Source organism: Etheostoma spectabile, chromosome 22, assembly GCF_008692095.1.
Source record: "Etheostoma spectabile isolate EspeVRDwgs_2016 chromosome 22, UIUC_Espe_1.0, whole genome shotgun sequence".
Lineage (NCBI taxonomy): Eukaryota > Metazoa > Chordata > Actinopteri > Perciformes > Percidae > Etheostoma > Etheostoma spectabile.
The window spans coordinates 13796431-13808403 of NC_045754.1; the positions used below are offsets into that span (position 1 = coordinate 13796431).

The following is an 11973-nucleotide window of genomic DNA, read 5'->3' on the forward strand; positions in this document are numbered from 1 at the left end:
ATTAGAGCATGTAAAAAAAAAAAACAATAAGTTATGGTCAAACAAGTCACAGTATAGTAGGTCAATAAAAGTCATAGTGTGGTATGTCAAAAAAAGTGATTGTATGTATCGACAAAATTTGAAAAAAGGCATATGGTATGTTGAAAAAAGTCGTAAATAACTCATAGTATAGCATGTGGAAAAAGTTATAGTATACTATGTAAAAAAAAAAAGTCATAGTATAGTATGTCAAAAAAAAGTCATTGTATAGTATGTCAAAAAATGACATACTATACTATATTCATATTTAACATATTATGTCGAAAAAAGTTTTTAAAAAGTCATGGCATAGTATGTTGAAAATGGAAGAAAAACAAGATAGTATAGTATGTCAAAAAAACTTTTTATCCAAAGCAACTTACAAATACTATAATTGTCAGTGGTTACATGCCTCTGCAGCATCTAGGGGTTAAGTGTCCAAGGACACATTGGTTGGTATAGCAGTGGGAACCAAGTCCAGGTCTCCCACACCAAAGACATGTGTCATATCCACTGTGCCATCACCACCATGTTGAAATACATAGTAGTCATAGTATAGCATGTTGAAAAAAAGTCATAGCAAAGTGTTGTATAGTAAATATTCAAATACACTTAGATAAAGTAGTGTCACACACAGGTATCATGAAACAAGTTTTATTTTATGATGTAAAAGTGTCTGTCTACGGGATTAAAATAAAAGTCGTAGTATAGCATGTCGAAAAAATTGCAAAAAGTCATTAAGCATGTCAAAAAAAGTCATAGTATAGCATGCTGAAACAAGTCAAATTACAGCATGTGGGAAAAGTCATAGTATACTATGTCAAAAAAAGTCAAGTATAGCGTGTTGAAAAAAAGTCATAGTATACTATGTCAAAAAAGTAAATTAAAAGTCATAGTATGCCTATGACAAAAAACAGCCATAAAAATGTCATACATGTACAGCATGTCGAAAACAATCGTAGTATGTATGTCGAAAAAAGTAAAAACGGTCATAGTATTGTATGTCAAAAAAAAAAAAGTCATAGTATAGCATGTCAAAAGTCATTTTATATTATATTGAAAAAATTCGAAAAAAAATCATAGCATAGTATGTTGAAAAAATGTCATGAATAAGTCATAGCTTAGCATGTCAAAAAGTTGTAAAAAAGACAAAGTATAGTATGTAAAAAAAATCTTTAAGTCATAGTAGGGTAAGAAAATTGTCATGATATACTATGTCAAATGTAGTAAAAAAACGTCATAGTATAGTATTATGAAAAAAGTTGTAAAATGTCATAGTATAGTATCATGAAAAAAGTCATAAACATGTTATAGTATAGTATTATCACAAAAAAGTAATTAAAAAGTCATAAAAGGCCCAAAAAAATAATTAAAATGTCAATGAAGTATGTTGAAAGAAGTCATAAAAACATCAGTTACAGTAGCCTGTGACAAAAAAGCTTGATGCACGTAAAAAAAGTCCCTACAATTCATAGCATCACAAATTTAAAACAAGAAATCAGGACTCCAGCTGCTACATCTTTGAATAATAAAATGCTCATTTCTCTCTAAACAAAAACACTATGCTGTCTTTGTCAAATACAATGAAGACTATTCAGACGTGAGCTTCCCTCCATACAATACAATACAACAATGCATCATGTGGGAAAGTACCACATTCTGGGATCTGGGGGCACAGTTTTGTGTCTGTTTTGTAGATATGGAATGCAGATTATGTTTCATTGCAATCTTTTAGGCATTCTCAATATTGCGCTGGTCGATATGGAGTGTATGTGCCAAAAGGGGAAGCTCCCTTTATTAGCCCTCTAGAAGCTATAACAAAACTCATAACAGGGAAATTTTCTTGACAAAAGGAGTAACAATAACAAAAATAAATGTATTTATTTCCAGGAAGACGTTTCACAAGGCACAATAATGGTTTTGCTAAACTATTCAATATGTACATATATATTCCACACAGCTTGATATGTATACAACAGCAATGTTTTAAACACTCTTATAATGAGATCCAAGCTTTACAGCATCTTCAACATATTCATGATACAGCGAAAATTATGGCAGAATTACATAACAGCCATTACAAGCCATTAGAAAGGTAACATAAATATCTTTTTTATGCATATGTTGAGTGCTACTGACAGCTGTGAGTCAGAAAAGAAACGATTTAATATTCATCATCAGCATTTGTTGTCATAGCGAACACTGTAATTTACCACAGTAAATACTACATGCAATCACTAATAGAGGAGCTCGGGTCAGGAATCCCAAAATGTGAAGACCAGCCATGTTAGGCAGAAGACTAATACCACTGAGGACAAACAAGCAGTGAGAACAAGCCACTGAAAGGAACACGGTGCCTTAAATGTTTTATTTTGCTCAGACGTTGTTGGCACAGACTCAAAGGTTTTTATCCTCGACCAGTGTGACTGGGAAGAAGGTGATTGTCAGGATGAAGGTTTTTTAGCTTTCCTCATTTTCTTGAGCTTCTCTTGTCTCACCGTCTCACCCTCCAAGGTGGACAGCACAGATATCCTGTGGATAAAAGAGCGTGGGGCTCCGACCACCGGGTCTGGATAGGACTGGCCTGTGTGGCAAGAGGTCAGCAGGAGACAGGGAAATACACAGAAAGAGACAGATGGATAGAAGAACAAATATTAGAATGAGATCTATAATAAGATTTATACACTAAAAATAATAAGTATAATATATGGGGCATTTTCATGATGTTTGGTTCATTCTACATCTTCTGAAGTTATGCGTAATATGGATTTAATACGTTATATCCATCAGGTATAAGTCCACCTGACAACGCCAACCCCTCCCTTTTCCATGTGACCTATTGTCCCACTTTGTTATGAACCACAAACAACAAGCAACTTGCAAGAAATAAAATCCAAAAAACTAACATGTTTGCTGAGTTAAAATAACTCACTCTTTTGATTATCTTTAACAGTCAGAAGGTTGTGGGTTGGATAATTCACCTTAGGCCTGCGGAGCAGAAGGGAAGCAGAAGAGGCATAGGTGTGAGAAACAATTAAGAGAACTATTGATTAGCTTGGTCTAATTTAGTTTATAAGGGCAAAAATACCTGCTTCGCTTGCAGTTCTCAGCAGAGAAGGTGTTTCTGCCATTGAGGACTAAAGTTGGGGGAAAGAGGATGGCTGGATTTGTATTCAGTTCAAATCTTTCAGGGTAGCTAGAAGAAGAATTGAGGCCGTTATGAACATATAAAAAGGAAGGGCTCCACAAATGGCTGTTAGGATCAATAATTTCAATTCAATTTCTTTCAATCTCATTGCCTTCAAAAGACCCAATTATTTCATGTTAACATTATATGAAATTATCTTAAAGGATTGTTACGTACTATGTGAAAGTGAGGGCAGTGTGCCATCAAACTAAACTGTTCCCACAAATGGACTAATAGTAATAAGTGATTATGATCTCATCATAATGCAAACACTTGATTCGATTTAAGCTATAATCATGCTCCCCATATGGCTAGAATACTAAAAATTTCTGTGAAAGAGAAAGTATGCTTGTCAAAATTGTAACCGGATACCTTTTCTCAGTTCATATTCTTGTAATCATTTTTATATATGAGACAGTGGCTCAGTTACTACAATCTGTGCAGCTGTCTTCAGAAATATTCTATTAAGACTACAACTACTGTGCTGAGTGACATTAATCCACTGGTTACCCCAGGGTGAAAGGCCGCCCTGCATGACTGTGGAAAAGCTTCCTGGAGAGGCTGAGGGGATGCTGGTTCCTGGGTCTGTGCACATGGTAGTCTGTGGCCAGTGGAGGAATCACAGTTCTGGTCCCCTCTAACCTCGCACCTAAACGTAATTACATGTAGCTAATTAAAACTGACATATGATATGAAGACAGTCATTTTCTAAAAAGATATTTTAAAACAAAAAGTGTATGTTAATGTGGCTAATCTCTTGATGTTACACTATTAATTGTGACTGTAAATTTATACTCAAGTATCAATGTTGTACTTGCAGTCACAGAACTGAAGCCTGTGCTCACCATGTATGACGACAACTCCACCTACTGGCTGTCTGGTTCCACTCCAGGGAAATAAAACTCAAGTTCAATATGCATCCAATTTAATGCTTTAGGTGAAAAGTAAACAATTTACTTCTGACTGAGAATATATAACTAATCCTGTAATATACTCTCAACTGTAATAATGACGGTGGTAAACGCCTCTTCTGCAATTCTTACATTGTTTATCAAAAAGAAAGCGTCTTCCAGAGATGTCCTTCTCCGAGCCATTGATCTCTTTTGCCAGTCTGTCATCTCTGGCCAGGTTTGGTGACCTAACATAACACACAGATTGAAGAGAAACATGGATTTTAAAAAGGGGAATGCTACGCAGAATAATGACACACAGTAGGCCTGCACCATTTGAGTAATATTCTAGTTAAGTGTTACACCACTACTAATATTCATTCAATAGGTTTTGTGTGCAACAACTTATTTCTTTTGCATCTTTCTGTTGTAAGCAAGTTCTATAAAAACCAGAGGCTATTCTTCCTCTTAAGAGACATCCTTAAATAATGAGCTTGGTCTAAGAAAACATATTGTCAAAATGATAATATCTTACCCTCGAGCTATGTGGCCGCTAACCAAGGTTTTCCATTCCCTGGACTCTACAACAGACAACGGTGACATGACGTTACCGTTAGTGTGGCAGCATCTTGATAATTTAGCTAGCAGATAACGTAACATGAAGCACGTTTACTCACTGCCCAAGTGTTGAATCAAAGGCAATTTCGTCATTTGATTATTTTGTCTGACAGCCCCTTGACCACCTGCTCTCATGCCGACGTCCCAGTATGATGGATATCTAGCCGCATCAGGGCCGCGCTTGGAGCTTACCTCCGACAATAAAGCCTTTACGGTAACGTTGGGCAGCGATGCATCCACTTGGAAAGTCATCATGTTGGAGCTGCCATTAAACAATTGTTTAAGACATAACCCTGTTAGAGACCAAACATACGATACATGGCGAGAATAACGGCTAGTTTGAACAAGCTAGACATCCCCGAGCAGTAATGCTAGGCTGTCGTTCACGGTGGTAAATGTAACCGAGTCACTGCGTCACCATGGTAACTTGATTATTGAAAACCGTTACATAGTCGCTCTGTAGCACATTCATCACAAATTTTAAATTTCAGTCCAAACCAAGTTCATCTATTTTATATATCAAATCCTCCCTCGTTTTTAGTTTTAGGTCTGGGTATTGTATTAAGAAAAAAAAAAACACATTACCAGTAGGCCACATCCCTCGACTCCGATACCCATTCAAAAACATAATACACAAACGAACAGGCTTTCTGTGCCATTTCCATGTTAAACAGCACAGAATCTTGGTACACACTGCACTCTTACTGGCTCACTGACGAAGATGACAGTTAAGCATTTAAATTTAGCATTGAATGACAAGGCAACTAATGTATTGAAGTTCAACCCTACAGTTCAGAACAATATTTGTTTTACACTTTTAAATTTGTAGACCGTTGTCCACTAGTCATTTTAAGGGTCAACAATTGGCTTAAAATCAAATTAATAAAAGCAAACTAGGAAAATACAATATAGTGTATTCACAGGATGGCACATTGATGAATTAAATGGCACAGTCACAACATTAATGACAAGAACAAGACCGTTTTTCTCCAAGTTTTTATTGTGCATGTTGAGTTCTTTGAAAACCTGAAAGACAAACAAAAGCATGTCATAAATAGAGAAACTAAACATGGCATCATTTTCTTATGCATTCCAAAATAGATCAGGTCAACAAATACAATGTTCATACTTTGCTTCTTGTAAAAGTATGGTAATAACAGTAAGACGTTTAAAACATTTTTGGGAACACTTGTTTCAAAGTGGTAATGTTTAGAACAAAAGAGGTGGCTGATTAGTTTCCCTCAGAGACGGCATCATTCAGGGTTATCAGACAAGACAATCTTAAGTCTAAGCCATAGATGGATGTCACATTTAGAACCAACTTTATAGTCACAAAGTCTTTAGGACTAAAATAATTACCATATTGTTTAAGTTGATCTAATAGTTTGCCCTTGCATTACATCGTCCTGTCTTGCACAGACTGAAGCACGTATTTGAGATGATTTAAGATTTAATGGCTAAGATGTGGTTTCAGACATAATTGGCTTAATTTCAGCTGGTTTTCACCATAGTCGATAAGACGGGGAAAAAAGTATGCATCATTAACCACACCTAATTAACCACTTATCCTTTCTAGACCTGTAATATTCCTCCAACTCACCATAACTTTTAGTTCATCCTCCGGATCATTCTGTTGATCTGGTCCTCTCGGTTGCCAGCGTCTCCTCCCTCCACAAAGTGTGTGGTCTTCTTGTTCATACCACCGCGGGGTGACGACAGCTTGAAGGGCCATAGGAAGTTGTTGGCGGGTTTGAAGTTCTTTCCAACTGTGTAAATCTCATGGATGAGGTCCTCGACACAGATGATGCCATATTTGCCTGCAGATCAAAAAAGCAATGTGCTTAACAAGTTGACCTGCAGAACTATACGCACACTTAACTACTTGCACTTAAAAATGTAATTCATCAGTGAAAGCAAGATTTGCTTTGTTAATGTTATGCCAAGTGAGAAAATGTGCATTTTAGACAACCTTGGCTTTACTGATAAGCAAAATGATTGAACAATTTAACCCAGACTGGATGAGTCAATTGTATTCCAACATTTCACCAGAATCTTAAAGCTCAACACACATTTTACCTTGTGACACAAAGTAAAATACATCCTAATGGTAAAGTTACAGTTTTAAAAGCATGTGGTTTCAGACACAACTGGCTTAGTTTTCAGTTTTTTCACCAAGGTCGATAAGACGGGGAAAAAAGTGTGCATCATTAACCACATGTAACTACACCTTAATCTAACAGTAATTGATTCCGTTGGGACTCTACTTGTATGCTTTGTAAAATTGTCCCTTAATATAGCCTTGACCAAGAGCATCTTATCTAAAATTAAGCTCAGAAAAAGCATACCACATTACCAATTATTACTCCCTCAGAAATAACACTTTGTTACTGGTAAAACTTTACATGAGGTTTTCTTCTAAAACATAGATCCACCTGTATACTGTGCTATGTACAACCCATTTCTTTAAGGGTTTTTAAACCAAAAAATGAATAGTCAGTGTAAAGTTCCCATACCAAGGGCCTTCTCCACCAGAGCATTGTCTGTGAGGGCAATGCGCTGTTTCCTCATCCTGCCATGGCCACGTTTGTAGATGAGCTCACGCACAGACTTCAGGTTAGGGTATCTGGAGGAACAGGTCATAAAAAGGTTATTAAAATGAGCTCAAAACAACTCTGAGGGATGCAGTTCTTAATGTAGAAATATTAGCATGTACTCATGAACTCCTACAACATTAGGTTATGGCCATAGGTGCCATTTGTTTTTCAGATTTCAACCCCAAGAGAGCAGCGCAGCAGCCGCTTTCTGTGACTGAACACAGCAGATGAGCCTCTGCAGTTGATATACAAATGAGTGTTTTATTTCTCATGCTTTTTATTTCACAGTACATAGAAAAGTAACCCATAAGCTGTGCAATAGTAACAAGGATATTAACTGAAATTATGAAGTGGCATTGGCATACAGATAACAAAAGACAAAATGTAATTAACATTTAATGGCTGTATGGGGCACGGTCAACCAACTGCACTTTGTTGTTTCCCTCCACTCAGATTCGCTATAACGGCACCCTTGAAATTTGGAAACTATGGTATTCTTGCAAAAAAAAAAAAAAATCCATTAAGCTTTTTCTTTAGCGTAGGTCAGGAAACAGGAACTGTCTTTTTTTACAGCACTTTTTGGTGTCAATCATCCAAATCAAAAACATTATCGTTCACTCATAACCCATAATTTTGTGTGAACATGCTTTCACCTTCTGCACTTAGATTAGACATTAGATCTATTTTTTATGTAAATTGTTTAAACAGGACTTATTTCCTGACATTTTAAGTGAAACCACCAGCAACATTAAATCAATCATGTCTATGGGGTTGAGATAGGAAATCTTTAGACAAACACCTTAAACATAAAGAATATCCAGGGAGTCATCAGGGTAAATTTTAATAGAGTTCTGATTAAAACTGTCTATGCGCCCCCTATCCCCTTTGTGCAATTGCAACACAGAATTTCCCTTTGGGGATCAATAAAGTATTTCTGATTCTGACCAAGATAGTCACAACTAGATGTCTTTATATGTTAAACTAAGTCAAGAACAATAAACTATAAATACATTTTTTCTTAAAATACAGATGTGTAAATACTGCATACTGTTGTACCCATTACTGTCATGGAATGTGGTTTCAGACAAAACTGGCTTAGTTTCAGTCAGTATTCACCATGGTCGATAAGAAGGGGAAAAAAGTTAAGCATCATCAACCACATTCCAGAGACAGAGCATTCAAAGACACTAGTAAAAGTGTTAATATCAGTACACTGACTTGTGTCTCCAAGTTTTAGTAGTAACAGCCTTACCCCCAAGCGATGTACGGCTCAGCAATCCTAAGCATGTTGATTGAAGCCTTGTTCAGTCTGACGAATACACCATTGAAGATCTGGCGGAGACGGAGCAGCTGCAGAACTTTGCGGACCTTGGGGCTGACACCATTGATACTGGAAAACAAATTAAGACAATTAGAATATAGCTTTGCATTAGAATACAGCTTTATCATTAATTCAATTTAATGTGGTTTCAGAAAAAAATGGCTTATGTTGCATATTGTATCACCATAGTCGATAAGTCGGGGAAAGAGTGTGCATCATTAACCACAGCATTAACAATGCCTTTGCAGACAGTACATTTACATGGATTGCTATATTGAACATGTTTAGGTATTACTTTAAGTGCCCTTTAAAACAGTATGCAACTAAATATGATTCACCTTGACTGACTTATGCCTACCTGTTTCACACTTTCTCATATACCACTACAACCAAAACAGCTCTAAACAGTTTCTGTACAACTAGCATGCAAGACATTGCCACAGATACAAGGTTTGGATCAATTAGGTAAAACACATGCACAAACACGTATAGTGATTTAACCAACGCATGTTAACAATCTTAAGCACCAGGTGGTGTTGGAAATCTAGTAATCCATGTAAATGTTACTGAAAGGGTTTTGTCACCAATTATGTCACCAGATCAACAGCAGAAACTACTCACCCTCTGATTCTGACAACAAAGGCCAGTTTGGGCTCAGCTGGCACATAGAAGTTTCCCACTTTGCGAGCTGTACGGCCCAGGCGGACTTCACGTCTGTACATCTGTCTGTACTCTTTGTGGTACTTTTCAGCCCTCTTGTAGATCAGTTTCCTGGTCACTTTGCGGGCCTGAGAACACATTGGGAATACATGCTCGTTCAGTGACCAAATTTCATGTTCAGCTGCAAACAGACAGCTACATCAGTCAATATTTATCAGCTCTTTTAACAGGCCAATGTATCAGCATGCAACTTACCTTTTTCTCAGCCAGCATCTTCTTGACGCGCATGGCCTTCATGGTGGCAAAGGCCTTTCGCCTTTTCAAAAGGCTCTCAGGGACCGCCGGTACTTTTTTTCTGTTAAGAGATACAAATCTTCAGGTCCATTTTTTAAACATATTGACAATAACAGTTATCCTGACATGGCTAAATTACTAAGATGAAATATCTTATTGCCGCTGGTAAAATTAGCTGCTAGCTTGTTAAGCCATCCTTTACCGGCTTCCATATAGGTTATGCTAACGTTACTCCTTTGAAACGCTACCCGACGTTTCAGAACCAATAACACCATCATAAAACTCGACGACTTAATCGAGCAGTTAAGTCTTTAATGTGTTCACCTTTCTAAAACAGATACTTGCTACTTTTCGAGTGCACGGAGGCTGGAGAGACAGCCATGTTGTATTACTGTGGCTACATACAAGATTCCATAAAGTGTTCATAACAATAGAAATCCCAAACCTAAACAATACTGCTAGGGTTATCGTGTATGCAAACCAAACAACCCAGCCAGGGTGTAATTTTAACCAAAGATGGCTATTTAAATAGTGGATGTGCTTAGATTTTAATACAGCGGAACACACTTACTCTGCGTCCGCCATTGCGTCCACCGAGAAAGAGGAATTTTCTTTTGCGCATGTCCCCGTTAAAGGATTTAGGACCTCAACGGACTGTCCTTCCAGCTGCCTGACTAGTAAATTTATTTGCCAAGCCAAGCGTTGGCCTACCGAAGGATTCTTAAAAAAATAAAAGTATTTTTGATAAAAGGTGGCATCAAGTTGCTAGAGTTCTCTCTTGTAATATGGTTGGTTGCCCCCGAAATTTAGGGTGTCATATCCCAGTCATTTTTATCATGTTTTATTTGAAAAGTGGTACGTTACAATTTCAACAGACTCAAATTAAAATGAGTCTAACTTTAAAATGTTTTTTCTTTCATCTTTGACTCTATTTTAGGCACGGCATTGTTGTTTTGTTTTAAGACGGTCCACTGCAGGCTACGTTTATAACGCTATATGCAATTTCCACTACACTCGCTGTCCCGGTCCTCTTAATACATCCATGGTCCCGGCAGAGGGAGCCAACACTTCATTTTTAAATATAGGCCTATAAATATATTGAATCTCAGTAAAAAAAAGACCACTTCGTCTAAGCTACTTCAGGTTTTAAAACTCAGGCAGCGTGATGCACATCAAGGTTAGAAAAATAAATGATGTTGTATCCTGACTGACTGTTAAGGTCATGCATAGTGCACATTTCATATCATTTAAATGTGAGGCCCAAAGTAGACCTACGTTTTTACCAATGGCCTACTTTTCTTCAGTATTTCCATTTCAGACTATTTTATTTTTCATTTCTATTCCAAACTGTTATGCATATTTCATATGCAAAATCAAATATTTTGCATTGGTCTAAAGCATTATGAGCTTATACCCCTACATTACTTACGGAGCTAAAATATATTAAACAACTTAGTAGCCTATGGCCGACCAATATTAACAATGTAGGCTATAGCTCTGTAATGGACCTCGGAGTAAATAGGCCAGCTTTGCTTTAATAGCTTGACGTTGTTAATAGCCTTAGGGGCCCTTTCACTGAATGCAATATTCGCATTTGGCTACATTACCCCCCCTCCACATACACACATACACACATCCGCCCCCAGACACGCTTACCTAGCAAGGACAACCACATGTCACTGCTGCAAGACGTCGAAGGGCCACGTGAAATAAGGATAAACGTTGCATAGCCTAGGCTACTGGTGAAAAGCCTTATCGATCCACTTTCACTGCCCACAATGAGCAGTTCGGGAGGGATCAATGCCATTAAATAGCCTACTGTGATGTTGCTTAGACTATTGAATTCTGATTTAAGTTCAGTTGGCTATTGCATATTATGCTCAAATTACATAAAATCGGGACATTCTTTAGGTAACAATGATGGTTTTGCTTTTCCCGTGGACGGACATTGACCTGCTTGCAGGATAGGCAATGGCCTGATCTGTGGCGGTTTGAAATCTGCATTTCGTGGTGGAAAAACTCGGTAGCTATCAGTAGCCTAGGGTATACTCAGTGTTAATGAAATCCCAGTAATGCTCACCTATAAATGGGATTAAAACAAAATCATCAATGAAATAAAACACGATCAACAGGATAGTTAATCTGTCATGCTTGTTTGTGCAACTGTCAGCTAAAGCCACATTTTAAACGTAAATTATAAATAGCCTAACCTAACTTTGTTTAAAAATAATTTAAAAAACAAAAAAAAACAAAGAGAAAAACGGCGGGGGCTTTTAAAGGATATGAAAGCCTATTCTCTAATCTTCCTTTGGCACAGGCTATTACATTGGGGGAAATCACAACATAACAGATTAGTGTTAGGTAATTTTTTTTTTTTAGGTTAACGTTACA

The 11973-nt window shown here is 37.2% G+C and overlaps 2 protein-coding genes and 4 non-coding genes across 7 annotated transcripts; all 6 read right to left on the minus strand.

The window, feature by feature from the left end:
• Positions 1–1874: 1874 nt before the first annotated feature.
• Positions 1875–5218, minus strand: c22h8orf89 (chromosome 22 C8orf89 homolog). 2 transcript variants are annotated; one of them, XM_032504113.1, is made up of 7 exons: positions 4773–5218; positions 4631–4676; positions 4249–4343; positions 3716–3854; positions 3107–3214; positions 3000–3006; positions 1875–2602 (listed from the first exon to the last, which is right to left on the minus strand). In XM_032504113.1, exons 1-7 carry the CDS (start codon positions 4966–4968, stop codon positions 2513–2515), a joined length of 681 nt encoding a protein of 226 aa, XP_032360004.1. In that variant the 5' UTR covers positions 4969–5218; the 3' UTR covers positions 1875–2512. The 2 variants fall into 2 exon arrangements, with proteins under 2 accessions (XP_032360004.1, XP_032360003.1); XM_032504112.1 differs by having other exon boundaries at positions 2951–3006; positions 4773–5213.
• Positions 5219–5691: 473 nt separating this feature from the next.
• rpl7 (ribosomal protein L7) lies at positions 5692–10389 on the minus strand. Its single transcript, XM_032504114.1, has 7 exons — positions 10154–10389; positions 9544–9643; positions 9250–9416; positions 8560–8697; positions 7227–7336; positions 6314–6530; positions 5692–5739 (listed from the first exon to the last, which is right to left on the minus strand). The coding sequence occupies exons 1-6, from the start codon at positions 10165–10167 to the stop codon at positions 6322–6324; spliced, it is 738 nt and encodes a 245-aa protein (XP_032360005.1). The 5' UTR covers positions 10168–10389; the 3' UTR covers positions 5692–5739; positions 6314–6321.
• LOC116672654 (small nucleolar SNORD12/SNORD106) lies at positions 6175–6265 on the minus strand. Its single transcript, XR_004327619.1, has one exon. It is a non-coding gene; the product is annotated as a small nucleolar SNORD12/SNORD106 (small nucleolar RNA).
• LOC116672652 (small nucleolar SNORD12/SNORD106) lies at positions 6842–6931 on the minus strand. The gene has a single exon (XR_004327618.1). It is a non-coding gene; the product is annotated as a small nucleolar SNORD12/SNORD106 (small nucleolar RNA).
• On the minus strand, positions 8379–8470 carry LOC116672651 (small nucleolar SNORD12/SNORD106). The gene has a single exon (XR_004327617.1). It is a non-coding gene; the product is annotated as a small nucleolar SNORD12/SNORD106 (small nucleolar RNA).
• LOC116672655 (small nucleolar SNORD12/SNORD106) lies at positions 8768–8857 on the minus strand. The gene has a single exon (XR_004327620.1). It is a non-coding gene; the product is annotated as a small nucleolar SNORD12/SNORD106 (small nucleolar RNA).
• Positions 10390–11973: the final 1584 nt, after the last annotated feature.